Below are 24,664 nucleotides of genomic sequence, written 5' to 3' on the forward strand. Positions count from 1 at the left end.
GCTTCAATTAACATTGGTGCTGAGATATTGGCTGCTGGTCGAATATTATGATCTTAACTACTATGAATGATACATGGTTCTATACAACTTTTAGTTGGAATGCTTTACCTTAAAAATTATAAAGTTCTTTTGTCACATTAGCTTTCTCCAAATTCAGTTATGATCTGTATGTACCATGCGGCTACATCATCAGCAGGAAAAAGACTACTCACTCATGACTCACATGGCCTCACTATTCTTCTCACTATGAAATTAGTTTGAGGAAGAGCTTCAAAACTACTTTGGATACCTCAGTGGGCCAGATTTCAGTGAGATTGTTTGAAATATATCAATGTGAGACCGTAAATTTGAATCACACACAATTGTATGATATGGACTCTGCGCTGCATCACCAGCTAGAGAGACCTACTCAGTCAAAACTTTGGATACCTCGGTGGACCAGATTTGAGTGAGAATGTCCATTTGCAAAGTTATTTGATTATAAATAAAGCAATAAAAAAAAAGGGCTCAAGGTGAAAGGAAACACATCAACAACAGTTCCACTATCAAGTCCATTATGCCATTATTAGGTACACTGGTTTTCCTTTCAATACCCTCCTCTTCTTGCATATAAAAGGTCACTTGCAAACACTGTTGTACACAAAATGTGCAAGTACAAAATGCTTTCACAACTCTTTTTAAACTTGGGGTATTTTTGGTAAGTAATTATAAAATTAGTTAAGAGATTTTCCCTGTCCACTCAGAATAGAAAGTAGATACTTCTAGTGGCTTTTCTGTTTTAGATAGTAATTAAAAGTACTAAGAACAACAAAAACTATGCAGGCGCAGTAATAGGATGATCCTCAAGATTTCCCCTACTTTTGTCGCCATCAACCACCCATTAGAGTTTTGAAGTTAGATAAAGGGGAAAAACAGACCCTAGTTTTTGCTTTTCTTACCAATCAATAGATCACAAGTCATGCTTGAGATCAGGCTTTCCTCATGCTCATGGCATAAGAAAAAGAAAAATGCTTGGCTCCTCATGCATTATTCCCCTTTGTATAATCTATTTGGACCCCAAAATAAATAAAAAATAAAAAAGTTGGCAAATCTACATTATGTTTTGCCCATCTCAACCTGTAAAGAGAAATTGCTACTCATCCATAACAAGCATTGTTCTAAAACTAATTTAAAAAATTAAAGAGATTGTCAAAACAATAAAGTATCCAGCTTTGAATCACTTACATCCATTAAACTTTAACTCTAGTGGCATACAGTGGAGTGAGGTAAAAAGTAGAGATCTTAGATTGGATTCCCCTTGTAATTTAACAACAAACAAACTTTAGAACCATTTACAACAGTTGTGGCCACCAAAATGCCTCCCGTTTCGATTTCTTTTTTAACCCCTCGAGGCCTCTATCATTTATACAGTGAGCAAAATAGAAGAATGCACAAGCGCAGACCCATCTTAAGGGGAGGACTTTAGACTCAATTGGAACGTATATATATATATCCATCATTGCATCTTGGCTAATTGCTTGATCAATCCCTTGATAATCTTTCCAAACCACATCAAGTTCATTATTGCTAGCACTGATGGCACAACAAAGACCAGCAGATATCCAAAGGTGTGCATCTGGATGACCTGCCCATCCAATTAAAATTAATTTAGTACTTCTGACAAATCACATAATTCTGCAATTGTATAGCACTTGATAATTCATAAAAGTTCATAAAGATTGCTTTGAAGGGAACAGGCAAAAGAAGAGATGTTTTGGCCTTTTTTCTTTCTTTCTTCGTTTCAATAAGTAGGAAGTGAGCAATGTAAAATCTTCTAGAACAGTTGAAAACTATTGCACTATATATGCAACTTTCAAAATTTTATTAAGGAATAGACAATAGGAAGCATAATCAGGGGCACACTGATGCTTGCCATCCTCCTGCCCAAGAAAAGCACCCCAAAAGAGGGAAGAAAAAAGCAGAATGTAAAGATCCAAAATTTCATTCCCCTTCTCAGAGAACTATGTCAGCATGGTCTGAAGTATAAATCAACTTTTCAAGACAGTGAAAGTATACAGTAAGCAAAATCAAGTGTAGGTGGTAGGTAAATATCTTCAGGGAATTGCAACTTACCTGATCATAGTGCAAGTAAACATGGTAAAACATGTAACCAAACAGCAGAATTCTTGCAGCCTGCATTCCATATATTCTTTTCAGAAAGCATATCTAACAGAGATAAAAGTTGTATAACCAAATGGAAAATCCGGCAACTTCGAAAACAACAATGCATGCTCATGATGCTGGCTCACATTAAGATAGATGGCTAAGAAATGAATTAGTCCTCCTACATTTGAATTGCCAAAACAAGAACTTTATGTGAGAGTTGAAGCTCTGAAGGTAAAATTGGGATCAGAGTGGTTTTCCTTGGAGATGGAAAAATTCACTTTATCTTATAAGTGAAAGTAGTAGGAAAGTGTCGTAAGTTGCAACTAAGTCGATCCGCTATATGATATGAGTACATATTGAGCATCAAGCCACCATGTTTAACAACAAAATGACAATAATTCAAGAGGACTTCAACTGACCAGCCATGATAAAAATATCACAATGCCGTTTATGAGATATGCGCTGGACCTCTTCATACCAGCTGTATCAAGATACCTTCATGAAACCCAAAGTTTATATTAAAGATGGAATACTAGAACCTAAACACCATATTGCTTCTAAAACTTACCATCTCATATTGATCTCTGGAGTAGTGATCTCAGAGATGAGGATCATGTATGTATAAAGTTGCCCTTCTCCAGAAAACATGGAGTAAGCTACTGCAATTCCAGAAAGTGAGTGATGGAAAACCTGTAATTGAACACCACCATATTAAGAGTTATACAGCTTTTAACATGGCAAACATTACTCATTTCTAATCAAAGATTTGTGTATATGTTGCCTAGTATTTATTCATTATTTTTATTTTTATTTTGAAAGGTAACAACTTCATTTTACTACCAAAAAGAGTACAAGATTGGTGGACTGGTCCACCAAAAAAGTACAACCATAAAAGTCTAACAACACATCTGCCAACCACTACAAAAATAAAACAGAACATACTTTAAACTGAAAACACAGCAACTCCCCATTCATAAAAGATAGCCAAAAATGAAACCGATGCCCATAGGGAAGCGCCGAGTCTAATCAAATGTGACTAGGAATGAACTTAAATTATATGCAAATGTTCTTTTTCCTTTCTTTTCCTTTTTTTTTTGGTTTTTGTTGAGACTTGTTATAACATTGGTAAATTATGCTTCTGACCAGATGTCAAGAAGGTTAGAACAGACATATAAACATATATGTATTTGCGTGTGCTTTTAGACTAATATAAGAACTGTCTTCCATGGAGAAATTACTTACATATTCCATTCCACCTAAAGAAGGGTATAGCCATAATAGCATTCCTAGATCCGCACAGAAGTACCCAACAGAAACCTGTCATAAATCATCTTAGTTAAGTTCCTTTAAAAATATGTTAGGAGATACCAAAGAAAAAAGTGTATCTAGACAAACCCATAAAAACAAAAGGTCCAGATCACTCGTGAATCCTTGATAGATTGGCTCATGGGTTAATATTTAACTGCTAGTCTAGGCATGGTCAGATGATAATCTCATCATGACATCATAAATGTATTGATAAGTAATTAAAACTAATTTTTGGCTCACTTAAGCATTTGCTTACAATGTGTAGGGAGTGCAGATACCTTGATATTAATTGAGTGGCCAATTTCATAAGGTAATAATAGGAAGCACATACCCCTAATCCAAAAACGGACAGTGGTGAGCTTCGAAATGTAACAAGACCAGCATGAGGTTGGTCAGAAAAGAGATCGGACCAGAACACAAAGTGTAAGGATAGAGCTGTGATAAAAATGGCATGAATACTGGAGATACCTCTGCAAAAGTTACTTTTTCAAATTAATAAACGCACAAGTTAATTACAGATGAAATTCAACAGTTGGAAAGTGGGAATCCTCACCGACTGTTCCACTCAATTCGTTGGATTTTTGTAAGGCCAGCATAAGTCTTGATGTAAAAGCTACTAATTAACTGAGTAAGATCATATACCTGCAATATATAATGAGTTAATAAGAAAAAGGAAGACCAAATCTACAACCGGGGCTCAACTTTAAGAACCATTTTAAACATTAAAGGCATTAAAAGATTACGAGCATACCATTTTGCACAAAATTATGCCTCCAATAATGGAAGTATATGGTATGAAGGGATCCGCTAATAAATAGTTTTTAACCAGCACTCCCGCTTGATTTTGGTAAGACTTGATAGCCATAACTGTCTTTGTAGACACTTCCATTGCAATATGTTAGATTACCCGTTCTTATTTCCCTTCTTTACTTTTTCGTACTGTCTTCCTCTCTTCATTTTCCTGTTTCATCTTTCCATTAGCAGACACAAGGAGCAAGTAAGCAACCAGGACAATAATCATAATCATAAACATGCACATCGTATCAGCATCTTTTTTTTACTGTGGTCAGTATTGACAGCATCTGATTATGACATTTTAACCAGAGTAGCTTATATTAGCAGATGGGTAAGCTGCAAGCAAAAGAAATGTGATATCTCATTGCTCATCTCTATACACATAATCCATTGGATTTGTATTTTATTCTGTACATACATTAAGAATTCAGAAACTAAAACCTTTGTATGAAAACAACAAATGCAAACTAAAAGGCAGGAACCATCCAAACACAGAATTAGAAAGATGAGATCAAGTAACACCCAGACTGATAAATAATAGAAATTAAGCAAGACTCAAACTCCAATTAAGCTACTGACTAAATACAAATGTATGAATGTACACTAGTAAACTCATCAAAGGGACTAGATAGTGTAGCTGTAAATTGGTCAAGCAACAAAACTCAATATTTCATCCTAGGACTGGCCACAAACAGTTTCTTCATTTGAATAAAAAACCAAATGATCCAACCATAGAGATGATGTGGTCATTTGAAAAGTGGTGGTGGAGCCACTGAAGTCAATGTAAAATGCAGTAACCCATCAATATTAACAATGGTTGCAGAGCAATATCAAGAGAAGCTCTAAGCAGGAGATTCAAAAAGACTATCAAATGTAAATGAAAGCAAGCAGTACCCGGAAACCAGGAAATGCAATCAAACGGGAAAAACAAACTCGGATCCAAAGTCTGACCAAAACACATGAGAAATCAAATGGGGTATATAAAACAACCTTCAGCATTAGATCAGAGACCATATAATAGCATAACGCAGATAAAATTTTAGAGAAAACCCAGCAAGCTAAAACAGAGGATGTAAGCTAAGAAGCTCAGAAATCAGATGGAGGTCTTACCATGAGCATGAAGTCCATAACTTAACCAACAAAATCCTTCCAACATCAACAGCCAAATCAGATGGGCATTTGGGAAAACAGACACAGAGGAACCAGAGCTAATCCAATGCCAAAATCTACAAATCTCAATTTAAAAAAAAAAAGGAAACTTGAGGAGCTGATGCAGATGGGTATTTGAGAAAACAAATGGGTATGGCGAATTTGTCACCAACAATAAAGAAATGGAATGCAAACAACCCGTGAAGAGGAAAAACGAAGCAAAGGGGTGCAATCAATGTAAATGTGAGTGCTTCGAATCTCCAACCGAACAGGTAATAAAGGGAAGGGGAGGAGTTATTAGTTAAAAGAAACTGGAAACTGGGAAAAGAGCCAAAAAATAAAATGACAAAGAAATTTGGGTGGATACGTGTGACTTTGTGCTTGGATATTGCCCAAGGGAACCAGGAGCCGAGTGTGGGTGGATTGCATTTCATGTTGTCCAATCAGATAGGGAAGTAAGAAATGAAAATAACGTGATTGGATGATGAGCTATTTGGATTTTAGAGTTTTTAAAATTTTTGCTAAGAATTTGGATTTTAGAGTTTGTTTTGAGAAATGTGAGATTTGTACAAAGTGAAGGTAAACTATGTACTTATTATTAACCCTTACTTATAGGTAGAATGATAGGTTTGAATGATAGCATTTGGATCTCCATATCTTGATGTTTATTTATTATTTTTTGGTCTTTATAACTATTTTTCTTGATTTCATTCTAAGTTATGTTCACTAATTTCTTATGTTGTTGCAGCTAGAATCCCTAATATTCCACCACCAACCCGATCCTACCCCAATCATTATGGTTGTTGCATCACTTATCATTTCTTAGCTATATTTTCTATGATGACATAGTAATTTTAGATACCATTTCGTCATCACAGGCCAAACCAATTGTTTTGTTTTTGTTTTTTGGTTGGGAAACTATATGAAATCTTACGGGTTATCAACTTACCATAACATCAAAAGTAAGGGTAAGTCCACTTTTAGCTTTATTTATTTTAAAAAGAAAAATTAATCAGTTGGCGTCTCTAGTATTATTTATGTCAATTTAGGCCCGTTATCATAGATAGGGCCAAGTAGAATAATATTATAAGTAGAGGCTTGTAGTTGTAGCTATGTAACCGTCTAATACAATATGACGCTGAAGCTAATCCCATTGAATAAAAAAGTATCATTTTCACTTTTTTCATATACTTTACTTGTAATAAAGAGTGTGTTGCACTCTTGCTATTTGTATATATTATATTGCTTGACACATAATAGTAAGTTGACAACCTTGAGAAGCTTGGTAAGAACGTTGCCAATGCCATCAAATATTTCTCACCAAATGAAATGAAACTGAAAATGGGCTAATAGTGGTGGAACCAAATTAAGCTAAGTGATGATGATATGTGATGACAGTTTCTCCTGCTTATTTCTTAAATTACCAACCATTAAAATTCGAATTGACCGGTTTAATTGGTTCGACTAAATTGATGCCCACCCCTACTCAAATCTCCTAATCATCCTCAATAGACAGCTCAATTGTGACCAGAGAAGCCTTTATCACATTTGAAGGAGCTCAAACTCGAACCCTAACATGTTTCGGCAACAACATGCAATCTCCAAATGACACCTTTTTATTAATTGAATTTTTTTTTTTTTTTTGGGTCGAACTTTTTATTAATTGAATAGTTATATCAAATCAATAAAATGATATTGAGATTGAATAATGGTTGTACATAATTTTTCTCATTCCAAGATGGTCTCTCACGTATCAAATATGATCTTTTTATAAGAGGTAGCTAAATAGTAAATAGATAATTAAGTAAATAAAATATTTTTAAAAAGTAAAAGAAAGAAGGAGGCGGCGGCTTAAACTCCCAAATTCTTAGGGTTTTTGACAACGGCAGAAACTGGGGCACACTTCATCTTGGTCTCTCTAAAAACCGCAGAGCGGAAATAACAAAAGGAGCAATGGGGGCTTAAAACCCTGAAAGGATATTCATCCAAGGTAACCTCTCAATTGAAGCTCTTTCAATCTTGATCCTCTCTAACTTTCAACTATTTATGAAAAAATGTGATTGACCCTGCTCCCATACAGTACAACAATCTCTCTCTCTCTCTCTGTTCTATGGCTTTTAGAAATTTTAAGGTTTTGTGCATTTCTGGTCTTTACTGCTTTTCTCATTCCTTTAACTCTCGCTGAATCTTCTGCTTCTCTCTTTTGTCATCTCCACTTTCCATGTTAATGAATAGAATCCACAGAAGGGTTTCGAGAATGATTTCCCAACTCAATCACCTCGTACTCTTCTCGCCTGTCTTTGAAAGAACCACTTTTGTGCAGAACCCATCTTCTGTTTCGCTTAAATTCCAATGCTTTTGCAGTTCTAGACTTACCCATCAGTCGAAGGTCTCTGTCATCGAGTCTGCACAATCGCCCAATTCTCCTTTTGCTAACCGGGTTTCTCGAAATGCTAGAACTGAGGCTCAGGCAACCCTTTTTGATTACCTGCATTGCACTCGAAGCTTCAGCTTCACGGATGCAGAGCATATTAGCAAAAACTCCCCAATTTTTCTTCAAAATTTGCTCTCCAACATTGATACTGAGAAAGATGTTGCACGTTCTTTAACCCGATTTCTTCGCTACAATCCCATTAATGAGTTTGAACCGTTCTTTGAGAGCTTGGGTTTGAGTCCATCTGAGCTCCTATCGTTTCTGCCACGGCACTTGATGTATCTGAGTGATGATTGTGTGCTGACTGATAACGTTCATGCTTTATGTAATTATGGAATCCCCCGTAGTAACATCGGTAAGATGTATAAGGAGGCAAAGGAGATATTTGGATATGACTATGGAGTGTTGGCTCTAAAACTTCAAGCTTATGAAAATTTGGGGATAAGCAAAGCAACAGTTATTAAGCTTGTTAGTTGTTGCCCGTTGCTTCTGGTTGGGGGTGTTAATAGTGACTTTGTCAAGGTTCATGAAAAATTGAAGCGTTTAGGCCTTGGAATGGATTGGATTGGAGGGTATGCATCAGGTAACAGCACATACAGCTGGGACAGAATGTTTGATACAATGGATTTTCTTGATAAAGTGGGTTATACGGAGGAGCAAATGTGTGCTTTGTTTGAATTAAATCCTGCATTACTATTAGAAGGGTCTGGAAAGAATGTGTATGTATTGTTTGGCCGGTTACTCAAATTGGGTCTCGAGATGAATGAGGTTTATTCACTTTTTATGCAAAATCCACAGGTCTTGTCAGTTAAGTGCATGAAAAATCTCTTGCTGGCAGTAGATTTTCTGTTTGAGATTGGAATGGGAACAGAAGAGATGGCAGACATTGTAGCCAATGACATGGAATTTCTGAGTTCATCTATTTTTAAAAGACCCAAAACTGTTTGTAAAGACTTAAAAGTCAAGAGAGATGGCCTGCTCCAAATGATAAAGGAAGATCCACACATGGTGTTGACATTGGCTTCAAAGTCCAAAGGTAAAAATCAATTAATATCCCCACTCCCCAGTAAACATCTGGAGAAAACGTTATTCTTGGTGAGATTGGGATATATCGAAAACTCAGATGAGATGGTGAAAGCTTTGAAAAAATTCAGAGGTAGAGGAGACCAATTACAAGAGAGGTTTGATTGCCTCGTACAAGCTGGCTTGGACTGCAACGTGGTGTCAAACATAGTTAAACAAGCTCCTCATGTTCTTAATCAGAGCAAAGATGTGATTGAAATGAAGATCAGTTGCTTAACAAACTGTTTACGTTATCCACTGGATTCTGTGGTGGCATTCCCAGCATACTTATGTTACGATATGGACAGGATTAATCTTAGATTCTCAATGTATGCGTGGCTAAGGGAGAAAGGTGCAGCAAAGCCTATGTTGTCCTTGAGCACTCTCCTTGCATGTTCAGATGCACGATTTGTAAAATATTATGTGGATGTTCATCCAGAAGGTCCAGCCATGTGGGAAAGTTTTAAAATGCAAAAGAGCTAAGAATTAGATCCTTCTAATCTCCTGTCTATTATTTTGGTTAAACTACCATTTTGTATAAGAAGACTTTACTAATTGATTCATACTTGGTTTGTTGAACAGAAATAAATAAATTCTTTGATGAGAAATTCTGTTCATGTTCTACTTTATTTGGTGACAACAATTTTGTTCGCATCGTGCTCAGTGCTTGATTTATTGAACAAAAATATATAAATTCGTTGATGTGAAATTATGTTCATGTTCTACTGTATTTGGTGACAACCATTTGGTTCGCATTGTGCTCTTGTGGCTTATCGTGCATTGCTTTGCTGAGTTGGTTTTATAGGTAATTGCAATAGAATGAGACTGTTTGGCTTGATGTTTAGTGCTCTCATAAAAGGCAATTGTAATCGATCAAAGAATTGTAGATGATAGGATCCATTTTACAAGTTTGGAATTGATGGGCAGGTAAAATTATGTTCAAGTAGACTTTCGCGTGCTTATAACTGAACTTGGACCAATTACAAACTTCTACTCTGTTTTTTTCTGCTCTTTCTTACCTTTCTTTAGCTTTGAATTCCATGTTTACCAGAAACAGCCCCAACGACATGATACTTTCCATCAACTCTGAGAATCCAAGAACGCATCGCTCAAAGTTTGTCATCAACAGAACTAAGGACTCAAAATGATTAGGGGAACCAATATGTTGTTAAAATCAGAATCAAAGATTGATTTCCATTGCAAGGTTCTCTACAGAGTTACAAAACTAGGACACTAGCTAGTTCATGCAGTTAAAATGGCAATCCGCATCTGCTAAGATTGCTTACTAAGCTCTCATCAGCATCCTTGGAAAAATGTGTTCATAATTGGGAGGCTTAAAAATTGGATACAATTTACAAGCCTTCATACTTTCCCAACCTTCAGATTTTCACCAACATTTTTCAGAGACGATGAGGAGGATGATGAAGACAACCTAAAGAGGTTCTTAGCAGCCTTGTCCTTGCTAAATGCCTTTTGTACTTCCTCCTTAAGCTCCATGAAACGCGTCCTCTTTATTTTCTGCTCGTCAGGGGTGCCCGTCTCAAGGAAAAACAAATCAGGAAGGTCATCCTTAATGAACTTATCCAGGACTTCCGAGCAATGAGGAAAATAGGATCTACCCGTACTGACTGCCACAACAGAACAAGAAGGCTTAAAGGGAGAAAATCGATGATAATTTTACCAAGCAGATTCTAAATACTATATACTAGCTCGTGATTTGTGACATCCTTCCAGAGGTCGTGCTTCCTTTGAGAAGCCAAGAGTCACAATAACAGATAAAAGATCATATGTCTATCTAAGAGACTAAAAGCATGCTGCATTTACCTGTTTTCATAAGAGCTTCTAACCTAGAACGGAGTCTTTTGTTCTGCACGGTAGGAGTCTCATTCAAATCAACATCCATCAAATTCCCAGTTGAGCCTTTTAATGAAGAGAGCCCAGAAAATTGAGATGTTGTTTCAGCATGAGCAATGGCCATGGCTACCTTGGCTTCAGTAGGGAATAACAATCGGGCAAATGCCACTGCAATAAATATGCAATTCAGATATCTAATCAGTAAAAGTCAAAGATATCATGTCAGAGACTCAAGGTACACAACCAATGAAAAGAAGAAATATGAAAGGCAAAAAAGGTTGAAGTTCATGTGTTAATATAAGAAGACTACATATCTACACCCAGAAATTACCAAGTGTAAAAAGATGCGTTTGCAAACAAGCTATTCATTTTGCAAGAAACTCATTGATATATGACATAGGAAGAGTAGTGGATCAAAACAAAAATGTCAAAGGACCAAAAGTATTCACCACTGATATGAGCTCAAAAATTAACTTGTACGAATATATATATCTCCTTTCGATAGATAACACTTTGGTCCAGGAAAATTTGTTCTCCAATTTCTTCATAGATGAAAGCAATCACTAAGACGTATAACCAGGAACGAGAGAGTAATTACGACCATATAAAAGGCAGAAAGTATTTCATTGATTTAAGCTCATAATCCAATATTTCAGTTTCCCTCTCGGGGAAAAGAACCCTAAAGAGTTTATGAGTTGAGAATGTCTTAGAAATGATCTTAGAAATGTTACCTCTGTTCTCCAGGTTCAGCAATTGCATGTGCAGGTCATCAGGCATTATTTGAGAAGATATAGACGCATCCACAGCCATCGGATTCCTCTGCATTTCTCTCTCTAGAACATCAATACATATCCGGTCTTTGTTTGCTTCTTCTCCCCTCTCTGTTTTTGAATGATAATCCTTTGCCCTCGTCAACCTCCGGCAAATGCTAACAGCACTCTCACCATCTAATGTCAGCTCTGACACACGAGCTCCTTTAGTCAGAAGCAATACTATAATTGATGGCTCTTTGCGCATCACAGCAATGTGAAGTACTGTATAACCCCGAGAATTCCGGAGGTTAACATCAACCAGACCCAGACCAATCACTTCAGTCACAACCTTAGGATCGCAGTAAGCTGCAGCATAATGGAGAGCATTGGCTTCATCTAAGGTTATATCAGACTCACTTAAAAGAAGTTTCACAAGTTCAACATCATCTGAGTCCAACGCCTTATGTATTCTCCTGATTCTCTTTTCACGCAAGGGGTCCACTGCTGCAATGTTGGGGTCACAGTCTTGCTGAGAATTGTGGCGAATAATTTTAATTTTCTCCACAACCTCATCAGGAAGTTCCTTCTCAAGAGAGATGCTATCAAGATCTGATCGTGCCACTCTCTCAATGCACTGATCAATGAGCTGACTCAACTTACAATGGAAACCAACCACGAGGATTGGGATGACATGATCTGCCAGGGCTTTCCCAACAAAATTAATAAGCCGTCGCTGCCGATACAAAGATAACAAAATCAGAACAATCTTTCTTAACATTCCAAAAACAAGTTGGATGGATCATGCTGACCGCAAAAGAAAACAGAAATTTGACTAATTTCTTAATATGGTATCAATTTTGACCAGAAATTTTGAGTAACAGAACACCAACCTGGAGAATTGAAACCAAATCCGGCATTTGGAAAACGGAAGATGCATACATCAATTCCACAGCAAAATTAATTGCAGGCCCGCATGCGTCATGGGCACATACACTGTGAGCAAGTTGAAACCTCCATGGGAAAAGGTTTCAGCTTTCCAGTATACACATAGCTCAAGAAAACCAAGAAAGCTTCATACCCAACATTTCCATAAGGCAGCAAATCACTCATACAGTACTTTGGTTTACCTTCTTTCTCGGAAGACCCATTTGCTCGCTTGAATAGCTCGCCGAAAAAGCTACTTCTGGAAGCCAATATGCATCTATAAACACCCACAGATTTTCCCTCAACGATGATATCGGCATCACTGTAATCAGAGCTAGAGTCAACCAAGAGCAGCTGCTCCAAATTGGAACTGAGCTTGGTCAAACTGATGACTTCGAGGCTAGTCACAGGTTCGCAGCCAGAGGAGGAAGATGGGTTGTTGTGGGTTTTTGAAGCGTTTGGTATATGGGAAGATGAGGTGAAGGTCAAAGAGGATGAAGGTTCAGCTGAATAATTAGCCATTAAGCTAAGCTAGAATCTAGATGGATCAACTTCAAGCATGAAGCACATAATAATCCAGTGCTTCACCAACAGTCAACGTTGTTTTTTAGTGATATTTCGACTTGACTCACGTGATTTCACTATTTTTTTATTCAAAAATAAATATGCTCTTTTGTTTTGTCGCTGGGAAAAAAAAAAAAGCATGCTCATGGCAAACAAAAGTGATAACTATAATAAATTAAAGTTCTATGCTTGTATTAAAAATTAATAAAATTTTCATTTCTTCTAAGGTAACACAAAAGTTATATTATAAAGTCTAAATTAAAATTTTCATCCAATCAAACTATCGATTATATTAGGAAAAAAAAAATATCATCCAATCAGAGTAACCAAAGATCATTGTGTGCATGTTGACGTTAACTTGTAGCTCAAGTGATTGAACACAACATGCCTTCTTTTCCCATTTATACTTGGAAAAAGAGTTGTGAAACCTCAAAGCATACCTTCAGTTCCAGAATGTATCAGATTAGTAGGCTTTCTATAATTGGACATATTCGTTTACGTTTTCATGGAAAGTGTTTGAAGATTATGGTAAGTATTTCGAACTGTTGCTTAGGAGAATCTCATGTGCCAAGATATTTAAACTGATGCATGAAGACTAGGTTTTCCTTTCCCTCAGCAGAAATCTCGGTGTTCCAGATGTGCGATTTCGTAGATTAAATGTACTATTGGCTTTAAGGAAGTGATTGTACATAATTTAATTTTTTGTGAAATGCAGCTTTTATTAGCCAAGTACTGAGAAGTTTTTCTGAAATCATGAACACAACTAATTAACAACTATGTTAAAAAAGAATTTGTGATGCTTCCGATCGCATTAAGATTGAAGCAGAAATGTAAGTTGTATCATTGTTTCATTATTCTGTTCTTATTATTTCTTACATAGGCAATTCTCTCATTTCTGTACGTCTTCAAATGAAGAACCCAGAAAATCATCTCTCTGCTCATAAGCAAAGTTGAGTATTCTGCAACTTAATTTTTAGGTCGAATGATAGCGCCCTTGATAACAAGTCCTCTCTTCCATTTCACACTATCATATTCATACATCGAAAACTCCATGTCCCCAGGTATTCCCGGTGATGCTCTAAACTCGCCAACCGAAATCTCTATCCATTGCTCTCTTGGGATTTCCTTCAACTTAACTTCATGCCATTGTTTGCTACCATCTGGCAGAGTGAGACTGACATTCACTGGAACATCCCATCCTTCAGCTGAAGCTTTCAGCTTGACCACAAACGCAACTTCATACAGAGTTCCTGGTGACAGCTTTGTAGTCTCAAATTGTCCGTGCACTTCTAGCCAACATTCATTAATCATTTCAGCAGCATCAATGACGACACCACTGCAATGAAACCTGAGTTAGGATTGAGAGTACTGATAGCATTTTATGATTATGATTATTATTATTATTATTATTTATTATTTATTTATTGTATATATTGCGTTTATCTGTTTCAACTTCAATAGGACTGGAGAAAATGAGAAAACCAAAAAGTTATGTATTGAAGTTTTTGGTACCTGGTTTCTTGCAGGGAGGGCCAGAGCCAGTTGCGATCGTCTTCAGCCCAGGAGATCGAGAGATCCCTTGCATACACCATAAAGCAGTTGTTGGACTTCTTGTCAACCCAATACTTCTGCAATAACAGAATAATGACATAACCAAAGATGGTTGGTTTCTAAGTTCACTTACAACTACAAGTTTCCCTTCTTTAAATCAAATTAAAAGCCCAATATATTTTGATTTGGAGCTGAATTTCGGCACGAACTGCATATCACATTTCACAAAACTAAATCATCTGAGCATAGTGTTTGAATTTCTAATGCTGGGCTTACCTTTCTCTTTTGGTTTAAGGTTATTCCAGCACGGAGCTGTTCAAGGAGTTTTTCCACTGAGAATTTGTTGATGGGTGAGTCAGCTTCTCTCAAAATAGCTTCATAGTTGTGTGGAAGCGGCGGTGGGGGAGGAGGCGGAGGTGGGGGAGGAGGCGGAGGTGGGGGAGGTGACGGACTTGGGGAAGGAGACGGCGATGGACTTGGGGAAGGAGACGACGATGGGGAAGGAGACGGCGATGGACTTGGGGAAGGAGACGGCGATGGGGAAGGATTTGAGAACAGATTGCCCATCTCTTCAATACACTTCTTCCATCCAATGCTTAGTTTTTACTTATATAGATAGAAAAACAAGACTTGGTTGGTCATTTACATGGCATGCATATAAACCTATGATTTTCATATCATTGTGTACCCCGCTGAAGGTTTGGATGAGGATGAAGGTGCTTGCTACCCAAGAAAGATGTCCTGTGAACTTTTAATTTTTTTCTTTAGTTGTCAGTTTCTCATGCATGCTGATGTCAAGCATGAATTAGCAACCACTGGGTTGGAAAACACTTTGGAATATCAGAAAATGCCTTTATTCCATATGGTAAACTTTTGTTTCTTTATCATATATATATATATATATATATTCCATTCTGCAGAAAAAAGGAAAGGGATTTTATTCTAAGATATAAATATTCCTTTTTATAAAGTAATATTTGTAAGTGGTCACATGATCATCTTGATTTGGGACAATCGATCAAAAGCTCCCTTTACTGGTTTGAACTTGTACATTATATTTGAAGGCCTTTTCGTTCATATCCACTGGAATTGATATTGAAGAATATTGAACAACCTTCATGCAGGCTTTATGAGTCTGAGAAAGAAAAAATTTAAAATGTTGCCGATGAATCGGTAGGAATTATTTGAATGGAAAGCACTTTGGTATATATGTATAAATGCCTAAATTCAAGATTCATTACATGGGGAGACAAGTTTCTACTGCTGACTAAAATCCCTGCAGCTGCAGTTGAAAAGGTTGTCACTAAATTCCTCTGTTCTTGAAGCGTCTCAAATACCACAGTGGAACATTCCAAAGAGAGAGGCTTAATCAACCCAACTCATGAACCAAGTTTTAGATGTTCAAAATTAGTTTGTTTAATTAGTCTCACTCAAACTAACTAAATAAATTAGTTGCAATATATTATGTGAGACTTTGAACTTCGATTGACTTGAGTTAATTTGTCACATCTTGGGATCAGCTCCGCCATAGCACGAGATTGGTTGCGTAGCACGATATTGTCTACTTTGGCCCCCCTTGCCCTCACGGTTTTGTTTCTGGGAACTCACGAGCAACTTCCTAGTGGATCATTCATCCTGAGATTGCTCTAGTCTCAACTCGCTTAATTTAGGAGTTCACATGACTCCGAAGCAAATGAGCTCCCAAAAGGCATCGTGCTAGATGGAAGTGGGCATATACATATAAGGCATATCACCCTCTCTTCATTGGATATTATTAGTGAATTGCACAAAGAAAGCATATGGAGCGAGACAAGACATTGAGCAGTCGGTGATCTTATTTTTGGCCAACTTTACAGCATGATTACTAGATTTATCGAAGGTTACAGGGTGTGCAAGTTGTCTAAGGGTGCATGAACTAATGTAAGATTGTATATGCCATAGCCAGTCCCTGATCAATCATGGGTACATGTCAGTATGGACTTTGTCTTGGGACTTCCTCATATTCAACGCTGTATGGATTCTATTTATGTGGTCGTTGGTTGATTTTCCAAAATGGCCCATTTTATGAGAAACACTTGTCTGAAATAGTGATAACATTATTTTGCTATCTTTGGTCCATCGCGGCATGCCACGCGTGATAACTTTTCCAACGTGACATTCTGTAATTAGTTGGGAATAATAAAATAATGTTATCCCCATTTCATACAAGCTTTTCTGCCATTTTATTCCATGTAAAAAGACCATATATGCTGTAAATGTGGCTCAACTTTTTTTATTCTAAGTCCACTTTTGATTTTATTTATTTACATAAAATAAGAAAATATTAATCAGTTGGCGTCTCTAATATTATTGATGTTAGGCAATTTATAAGAGCATCCACAGTGAGGGGGTGTATTTTGGGGGGTGTAAAGTCACTTTTACATCCCCTTTACACCTTTGGGGGGTGTAAATACATTTTTTTCTCCAATGAGAAACGATGTAAATCTAAGATGTATAATTGATTTGCTCCATTTTTCCTCTCTTTTTCCCAGTTGGATCCCACCTTCAAGAGATGTAAAAATAGATATAGAATTGCATCTATATTTACATCTTATGGATATAAATATACATTCATTTACACCCCCCATTGGTGATTCCGATCACCCGAGGTGTATATTTAACATACATCCCATTATTCACCTCCCCCCCCAAAAAACTGTGGATGCTCTAATAGATAGCGTAAAGTCTCTCGATGGACTCCTCCCCCGGACCAAGTTGAATAATATTATGAGTAGAGGCTTAGCTAGGTAACCATCTAATACGATCTGACGTTGAAGCTAATCCCAAGTATCATTTTCACTTTTTTCACATGCTTTGCTTGTAATAAAAGTGTGTTGCACTCTTGCTATTTGTATTTATTATATTGCTTGACACATTAAACTTAAGAAAGAAAGGAAAATAAATGAGATCGTCCATTTGTTGGCAGCTCGGTCAATTGAGCCATGTTGCTCATCATGGGCAGCATCAGTTTCTTTTAAAAATAAAACTGGCTTCTGGTAAGTTTGTACGTGTGTTGTGAAATCTTGATAAAATTTGAGAAGGTTTACTTTCAGGTGCTGAGGGAATCAGATATATCAACTTGTTGTTAGAATGTGGTTGTGGGAAGGAGGTGATCTCTGCTAGCGGGAATGATATTGGTGATGAAAACCTGAGACTCTTAGGTAAGAACGTTGCCAATGCCATCAAATATTTCTCACCAAATGAAATGAAAATGAAAATGAAACTGAAAATGGGCTAATAGTGGTGGAACCTAATTAAGCTGATGATGATATGTGATGACAGCTTCTCCTGCTTATTTCTTAAATTGCCAGCCATTAAAATTCGAATTGGCCTGGGAATTGAAGCAGAAATGTAAGTTGTATCATTGTTTCATTATTCTGTTCTTATTATTTCTTACATAGGCAATTCTCTCATTTCTGTCTTCATATGAAAAACCCAGAAAATCATATCTCTGCTCATAAGCAAAGTTGAGTATTCTGCAACTTAATTTTTAGGCCGAATGATAACGCCCTTGATAACAAGTCCTCTCTTCCATTTCACACTATCATATTCATACATCGAAAACTCCATGTCCCCAGGTATTTCGGGTGATGCTCTAAACTCGCCAACCGAAATCTCTATCCATTGCTCTCTTGGGATTTCCTTCAACTTAACTTCATTCCATTGTTTGCTACCATCTGGAAGAGTGAGACTGACATTCACCGGAACATCCCATCCTTCAGCTGAATCTTTCAGCTTGACCACAAACGCAACTTCATACAGAGTTCCTGGTGACAGCTTTGTAGTCTCAAATTGTCCGTGCACTTCTAGCCAACATTCATTAATCATTTCAGCAGCATCAATGACGACACCACTGCAATGAAACCTGAGTTAGGATTGAGAGTACTGATAGCATTTTATGATATTTATTTTATTATTATTATTATTATTATTATTTGTATATATTGCGTTTATCTGTTTCAACTTCAATAGGACTGGAGAAACTGAGAAACCAATAAGTTACGTATTGAAATTTTTGGTACCTGGTTTCTTGCAGGGAGGGCCAGAGCCAGTTACGATCGTCTTCAGCCCAAGAGATGGAGAGATCCCTAGCATATACCATAAAGCAGTTGTTGGACTTCTTGTCAATCCAATACTTCTGCAATAACAGTGATAATGCTAACAATTCATAGTCAACAAAATAATGACATAACCGAGATGGTTGGTTTCTAAGTTCACTTACAAGTTGGCCTTCTTTAAATCAAATTAAAAGCCCCATATATTTTGATTTGGAGCTTAATTTTGACACGAACTGGAATATTTCACATTTCACGAGACAAAACTAAATCATCTGAGCATAGTGTTTGAATTTCAGATGCTGGGCTTACCTTTCTGTTTTTGTTTAAGGTTATTCCAGCACGGAGCTGTTCATGGAGGTTTTCCACTGAGGATTTGTTGATGGGTGAGTCAGCATCTCTCAAAATAGCTTCATAGTTGGGTGGAAGCGCCGGTTTGGGAGGAGGCTCCGGTTTGGGAGGAGGCTCAGGTTTGGGAGGGGGCTCCGGTTTGGGAGGAGGCTCAGGTTTGGGAGGGGGCTCCGGTTTGGGAGGAGGCTCAGGTTTGGGAGGAGGCGGCCGTGGGGTCTCGGTCTCTGACCCATACCCACCCCCCATGTTTTCAATACACTTCTTCCATACAATGCTTAGTTTTTACTTATATAGATAGAAAAACAAGGCTTGGTTGGTCATTTACATGGCATGCATATAAACCTATGATTTTCATATCATTGTGTACCTCACTAAAGGTTTGGATGAGGATGAAAGTTTTAGCTTGTTACCAAGAAATATGTCGTGTGAACTTTTATTTTAGTTTTTCTTTGGTTGTCAGTTTCTCATGTATGCTGATGTTCAAGCATGAATTAGAAACCAGTGGGTTGGAAAACACTTTGGAATATCAGAAAATGCCTTTATTCCATATAGAAAAGGGCGTTCCTCAAATAAAAATTATTTGGGATCCTCAATAAAAGCACTATATATATATATATATATATATATATATATTCCATTCTGCCGAAAAAAAAGAAAGGACTTTTATTCTAATATATAAATATTCCAATATAAAAATTCGTTTTTGTAAAGTAATATTTGTAAGTGGTCATGATCATCTTGATTTACTTGGGACAATCGATCAAAAGCTACCTTTACCGGTTTGAACATGAACATTATATTTGAAGGCCTTTTCCTTCATATCCACTGGAATTGATATTGTGGAATATTAAGCAACCTTCATGCAGGCTTTATGAGTCTGAGAAAGAAAAATCTTAAAATGTTGCGGATGAATCGGTAGGAATTATTTGAATAGAAAGCACTTTGGTATATATGTATAATGCATAAATGCCTAAATTCAAGATTCATTACATGGGGAGACAAGTTTGCTGACTAAAATCTCTTTTTGGAGGTGAGTTTTCTCTCCCTGCAGTTGAAAAGGTTGTCACTAAATTCCTCTGTTCTTGTAGCGTCTCAAGTACCACAGTGGAACATTCCGAAGAGTAAGGCTTAATAAATTGGTTGCAATATATTATCTGTGAGACTTTGAACTTCGATTGACTTGAGTTAATTGTTCTCATATATTTGTATAGGAAAAAGTATATCAGAAACAAAATTGAAGATATCTTCATGCAAACCATTTAGCATTTACCTACATGGACCGTTGGAATCGCATTTAAGCATGAGGAATGTCTTAATAACCTATACTAAATAAGTGTGTCTTCACATGTGGGAGTTATATCTTGGTTTAAGAATAAAGTTACGGAGAGTTTTCATCTCTATGAGGAAAAATAATGGGAAGTGGCATCATATATGCAACAATTTATTTTTGTTCTCAAGTACAAGCCTGCCTTGAACCGAGTAGCAGATGCTCTGAGCAGGAGAACAAACTTTTCTCTTCACCATGAAGAACCATGTTTTGGATTTTGATTCTATACGTGATTTGTTATCTACTGATGATGACCCATACTTTGCTCCTATTTTGCGTGATGTGGAAGCAGGCCTACGCTTTGATTTTATCATACATGATGGTTTTCTATTTAAAGGGAATCAGTTTTGAATTCCAAATTCTAGTTTGCGTTTGAATATTATTAGTGAATTGCACAATTAAGGGGATATGGGGCGAGACAAGACATTGCGCAGTCGATGATCTTATTTTTGGCCAACTTTACAGTGCTACATTACTAGATTTATGGAAGGTTATAGGGTGTGCAAGTTGTCTAAAGGTGCAAGAACTAATGCAAGATTGTATATGCCATTGCCAGTCCCTGATCAATCATGGGTACATGTCAGTATGGACTTTGTCTTGGGGCTTCCTCATATTCAATGAGGTACGGATTCTATTTATGTGGATGTTGATTGATTTTCCAAAATGGCCCATTTTATGAGAAACACTTGTGTGAAATATGGATAATATTATTTTGTTATTTTCGGCCCGTCACGACAATGCCACACGTAATAACTTTTTCACGTGATAATCTGTAATTAGTTGGGAATAGCAAAATAATGTTATCCCCGTTTCATACAAGCTTTTCTGCTACTTTATTCCATGTAAAAAGACCACATATGCTGTAAATGTGGCTCAACTTTTTTTATTCTAAGTCCACTACTTCTGATTTTATTTATTTACATAAAATAAGAAAACTTTTTATCAGTTGGCTTGTAGTTAGGTAATCATCTACTACGATCTGACGTTGACGCTAATCCCATTGAATAAAGTATCATTTTCACTTTTTTCATATATGCTTTGCTTGTAATGAAGAGTGTGTTGGACTCTTGCTATTTGTATCTATTACATTGCTTGACACATTAAACTTACGAAGGAAAGGAAAATAAATGAGATCATCCATTTGTTGGCAGCTTGGTCAATTGAGCCATGTTGCTCATCATGGGCAGCATCAGTTTTTCTTAAAATAAAACTGGCTTTTGGTAAGTTTGTACGTGTGTTGTGAAATCTTGAGAAAATTTGAGAAGGTTTCAACTTTCAGGTGCTGAGGGAGTCTTGTTAGAATGTGGTTGTGGGAATGATATTGGTGATGAAAACCTGAGAAGCTTGGTAAGAACGTTGCCCATGCCATCAAATATTCTCACCAAATGAAATGAAAATGAAAATGAAGCTGAAAATGGGCTAATAGTGGTGGAACCAAATTAAGCTAAGTGATGATGATATGTGATGACAGCTGCTCCTGCTTATGTCTTAAATTACCAGCCATTAAAATTCGACTTGGCCTGGTTCTAATTGAAGTAGAAATGTAAGTTGTATCATTGTTTCATTTTTCTGTTCTTATTATTTCTTACATAGGCAATTCTCTCAGATCTGTCTTCATATGAAAAACCCAGAAAATCATATCTCTGCTCATAAGCAAAGCTGAGTATTCTGCAACTTAATTTTTAGGCCGAATGATAACACCCTTGATAACAAGTCCTCTATTCCATTTCCCACTATCATATTCATACATCGAAAACTCCATGTCCCCAGGTATTTCGGGTGATGCTCTAAACTCGCCAACCAAAATCTCTTTCCATTGCTCTCTTGGGATTTCCTTCAACTTAACTTCATGCCATTGTTTGCTACCATCTGGAAGAGTGAGACTGACATTCACTGGAACATCCCATCCATCAGCTGAAGCTTTCAACTTGACCACAAACGCAACTTCATACAGAGTTCCTGGTGACAGCTTTGTAGTCTCAAATTGTCCATGCACTTCTAGCCAACATTCATTAATCATTTCGGCAGCATCAATGACGACACCACTGCAATGAAACCTGAGTTAGGATTGAGAGTACTGATAGCATTTTATGATAATTATTTTATTATTATTATTTTTTGTATATTTGCGTTTATCTGTTTCAACTTCAATAGGACTGGAGAAACTGAGAAACCAATAAGTTATGTATTGAAGTTTTTGGTACCTGGTTTCTTGCAGGGAGGGCCAGAGCCAGTTACGATCGTCTTCAGCCCAAGAGATCGAGAGATCCCTTGCATACACCATAAAGCAGTTGTTGGACTTCTTGTCAACCCAATACTTCTGCAATAACAGAATAATGACATAACCAAAGATGGTTGGTTTCTAAGTTCACTTACAACTACAAGTTGCCCTTCTTTAAATCAAATTAAAGCCCCATATATTTTGATTTGGAGCTGCATTTCGGCACGAACTGGAATATCACATTTCACAAAACTAAATCATCTGAGCATAGTGTTTGAATTTCAGATGCTGGGCTTACCTTTCTCTTTTGGTTTAAGGTTATTCCGGCACGGAGCTTTTCAAGGAGGTTTTCCACTGAGGATTTGTTGATGGGTGAGTCAGCATCTCTCAAAATAGCTTCATAGTTGTGTGGAAGCGGCGGTGGGGGAGGAGGCGGTGGTGGGGGAGGAGGAGGCGGTGGGGAGGAGGCGGTGGTGGGGAGGAGGAGGCGGTGGGGAGGAGGAGGCGGTGGGGAGGAGGAGGCGGTGGGGAGGAGGCGGCGGAGGTGGTGGTGGTGGGGGAGGAGGCCGGGGTGGGGAAGGACTCCTCCGTCGTTTTGAGGACCGACCGCCCATCTCTTCAATACACTACTTCCGTCCAATGCTTAGTTTTTACTTATACCGAGAGAAAAACAAGGCTTGGTTGGTCATTTACATGGCATGCATATAAACCTATGATTTTCATATCATTGTGTGAGGATGAAGGTGCTTGCTACCCAAGAAAGATGTCCTGTGAACTTTTTTTTTTTCTTTAGTTGTCAGTTTCTCATGCTGATGTCAAGCATGAATTAGCAACCACTGGGTGGAAAATACTTTGGAATATCAGAAAATACCTTTATTCCATATGGTAAACTTCTGTTTCTTTATCATACATATATATATATATATATATATTCCATTCTGCAGAAGAAGAAAAAAAAGGGATTTTATTCTAAGATATAAATATTCGTTTTTATAAAGTAATATTTGTAAGTGGTCACATGATCATCTTGATTTACTTGGGACAATCGATCAAAAGCTCCCTTTACTGGTTTGAACTTGTACATTATATTTCAAGGCCTTTTCCTTCGTATCCACTGGAATTGATATTGAAGAATATTGAGCAACCTTCATGCAGGCTTTATGAGTCTGAGAAAGAAAAATCTTAAAATGTTGCCGATGAATCGGTAGGAATTATTTGAATAGAAAGCACTTTGGTATATATGCATAAATGCCTAAATTCAAGATTCATTATGGCTTGTATTCACTGGCGGATCCAGTAAGGTGCAAGGAGGTGCAGTTGCACCTCCCTTCATGAAAAATCATTGTAGGCTTCAAATTGCTTTTCAAGTGGTGTACATATTACCTTATTTCCATTTTCAACATTTAAGTAAATGTCTTTGTCCTTTTAAAAGTAAAAGGACAAAGACATTTACTTAAGTTTACAATGTAAATAAGGAAGTACCCCCCATTTGGATTCAAATAAAAATACTAGAAAATCAAATTCCCACCAAATCAAAATATGAAAATTTGGTTTTAGTGCAAAATACGATTTATGCTAAAAATGATGGCTCATTAAGTCAATATATACTTCATACTAAAATCCCATAAAATCAAGTTTTCTTATTTGATGTGTAAGGAATAAAAGCCGCCAAAAATTATCTTGAGAAAATGATTATTCCGAAAAACCATTTTTGATACTTAGTCAATATTGCACCTCCGCTATAAAATTTCTAGGTCCGCCACTGCTTGTATTAGAAATAAATAAAAACTTGATTTCATCTAATGTAACACGAATGTTATAATATACAGTCTAAATTAAAAAATTCATCCAATCAAACTATCGTTTGTATTATAAAAATTATAAAAATTATAAAAATTAAAAAATAATTCATCCAAAAGACCCTTATGCGCATCCCTACATCAACTTGTAGGTGAAGTGTTTGAATGAACACAGGCTGACGCCTCCATGCTCACTTGACTCTGTATTAAGCATTTCTCTGTAAATTCATTAATGTGAACTTCTGTTCGTATTCTGCTTTGTTTGGTGATAATCTTTCATTTTCCAATAGCGAGTTGGTTTTCATGTACAAAGAAACTTTTACATACCTTCTAA

General features: G+C 36.9%; 6 protein-coding genes across 9 annotated transcripts; 1 reads left to right on the forward strand and 5 right to left on the reverse strand.

Annotated features, from left to right (window-relative positions):
- Window positions 1-1,152: 1,152 nt before the first annotated feature.
- Window positions 1,153-5,764, reverse strand: LOC103325348 (uncharacterized). 3 transcript variants are annotated; one of them, XM_089048093.1, is made up of 10 exons: window positions 5,359-5,472; window positions 5,143-5,194; window positions 4,205-4,414; window positions 4,007-4,095; window positions 3,785-3,923; window positions 3,388-3,462; window positions 2,714-2,835; window positions 2,565-2,640; window positions 2,113-2,172; window positions 1,153-1,624 (listed from the first exon to the last, which is right to left on the reverse strand). In XM_089048093.1, the coding sequence occupies exons 3-10, from the start codon at window positions 4,340-4,342 to the stop codon at window positions 1,496-1,498; spliced, it is 828 nt and encodes a 275-aa protein (XP_088904219.1). In that variant the 5' UTR covers window positions 4,343-4,414; window positions 5,143-5,194; window positions 5,359-5,472; the 3' UTR covers window positions 1,153-1,495. The 3 variants fall into 3 exon arrangements, with proteins under 3 accessions (XP_088904219.1, XP_008225733.1, XP_008225734.1); XM_008227511.3 differs by lacking the exon at window positions 5,143-5,194 and having other exon boundaries at window positions 4,205-4,423; window positions 5,359-5,764; XM_008227512.3 differs by lacking the exon at window positions 5,143-5,194 and having other exon boundaries at window positions 5,359-5,758.
- Window positions 5,765-7,268: 1,504 nt separating this feature from the next.
- LOC103325351 (transcription termination factor MTEF18, mitochondrial) lies at window positions 7,269-9,501 on the forward strand. The gene is made up of 2 exons (XM_008227514.3): window positions 7,269-7,387; window positions 7,633-9,501. Exon 2 carries the CDS (start codon window positions 7,655-7,657, stop codon window positions 9,374-9,376), a length of 1,722 nt encoding a protein of 573 aa, XP_008225736.3. The 5' UTR covers window positions 7,269-7,387; window positions 7,633-7,654; the 3' UTR covers window positions 9,377-9,501.
- Window positions 9,502-10,056: 555 nt separating this feature from the next.
- Window positions 10,057-13,002, reverse strand: LOC103325352 (BTB/POZ domain and ankyrin repeat-containing protein NPR1-like). 2 transcript variants are annotated; one of them, XM_008227516.3, is made up of 4 exons: window positions 12,390-13,002; window positions 11,479-12,232; window positions 10,718-10,915; window positions 10,057-10,521 (listed from the first exon to the last, which is right to left on the reverse strand). In XM_008227516.3, the coding sequence occupies exons 1-4, from the start codon at window positions 12,438-12,440 to the stop codon at window positions 10,256-10,258; spliced, it is 1,269 nt and encodes a 422-aa protein (XP_008225738.2). In that variant the 5' UTR covers window positions 12,441-13,002; the 3' UTR covers window positions 10,057-10,255. The 2 variants fall into 2 exon arrangements, with proteins under 2 accessions (XP_008225738.2, XP_088904218.1); XM_089048092.1 differs by lacking the exon at window positions 12,390-13,002.
- Window positions 13,003-13,798: 796 nt separating this feature from the next.
- Window positions 13,799-15,297, reverse strand: LOC103325407 (uncharacterized protein PHLOEM PROTEIN 2-LIKE A4-like). Its single transcript, XM_008227561.3, has 3 exons — window positions 14,815-15,297; window positions 14,500-14,615; window positions 13,799-14,323 (listed from the first exon to the last, which is right to left on the reverse strand). Exons 1-3 carry the CDS (start codon window positions 15,103-15,105, stop codon window positions 13,954-13,956), a joined length of 777 nt encoding a protein of 258 aa, XP_008225783.2. The 5' UTR covers window positions 15,106-15,297; the 3' UTR covers window positions 13,799-13,953.
- A 2,618-nt stretch (window positions 15,298-17,915) lies between these two features.
- LOC103325353 (uncharacterized protein PHLOEM PROTEIN 2-LIKE A4-like) lies at window positions 17,916-19,391 on the reverse strand. Its single transcript, XM_008227517.3, has 3 exons — window positions 18,945-19,391; window positions 18,600-18,715; window positions 17,916-18,430 (listed from the first exon to the last, which is right to left on the reverse strand). Exons 1-3 carry the CDS (start codon window positions 19,227-19,229, stop codon window positions 18,061-18,063), a joined length of 771 nt encoding a protein of 256 aa, XP_008225739.2. The 5' UTR covers window positions 19,230-19,391; the 3' UTR covers window positions 17,916-18,060.
- Window positions 19,392-21,840: 2,449 nt separating this feature from the next.
- On the reverse strand, window positions 21,841-23,615 carry LOC103325354 (uncharacterized protein PHLOEM PROTEIN 2-LIKE A4-like). The gene is made up of 4 exons (XM_089048661.1): window positions 23,568-23,615; window positions 22,830-23,147; window positions 22,515-22,630; window positions 21,841-22,355 (listed from the first exon to the last, which is right to left on the reverse strand). Exons 1-4 carry the CDS (start codon window positions 23,613-23,615, stop codon window positions 21,986-21,988), a joined length of 852 nt encoding a protein of 283 aa, XP_088904787.1. The 3' UTR covers window positions 21,841-21,985.
- Between the last annotated feature and the right edge of the window lie 1,049 nt (window positions 23,616-24,664).

The sequence above is a fragment of the Prunus mume genome, linkage group LG3 (genome assembly GCF_029339155.1).
Source record: "Prunus mume cultivar Tortuosa linkage group LG3, ASM2933915v1, whole genome shotgun sequence".
Taxonomy (NCBI): Eukaryota; Viridiplantae; Streptophyta; class Magnoliopsida; order Rosales; family Rosaceae; genus Prunus; species Prunus mume.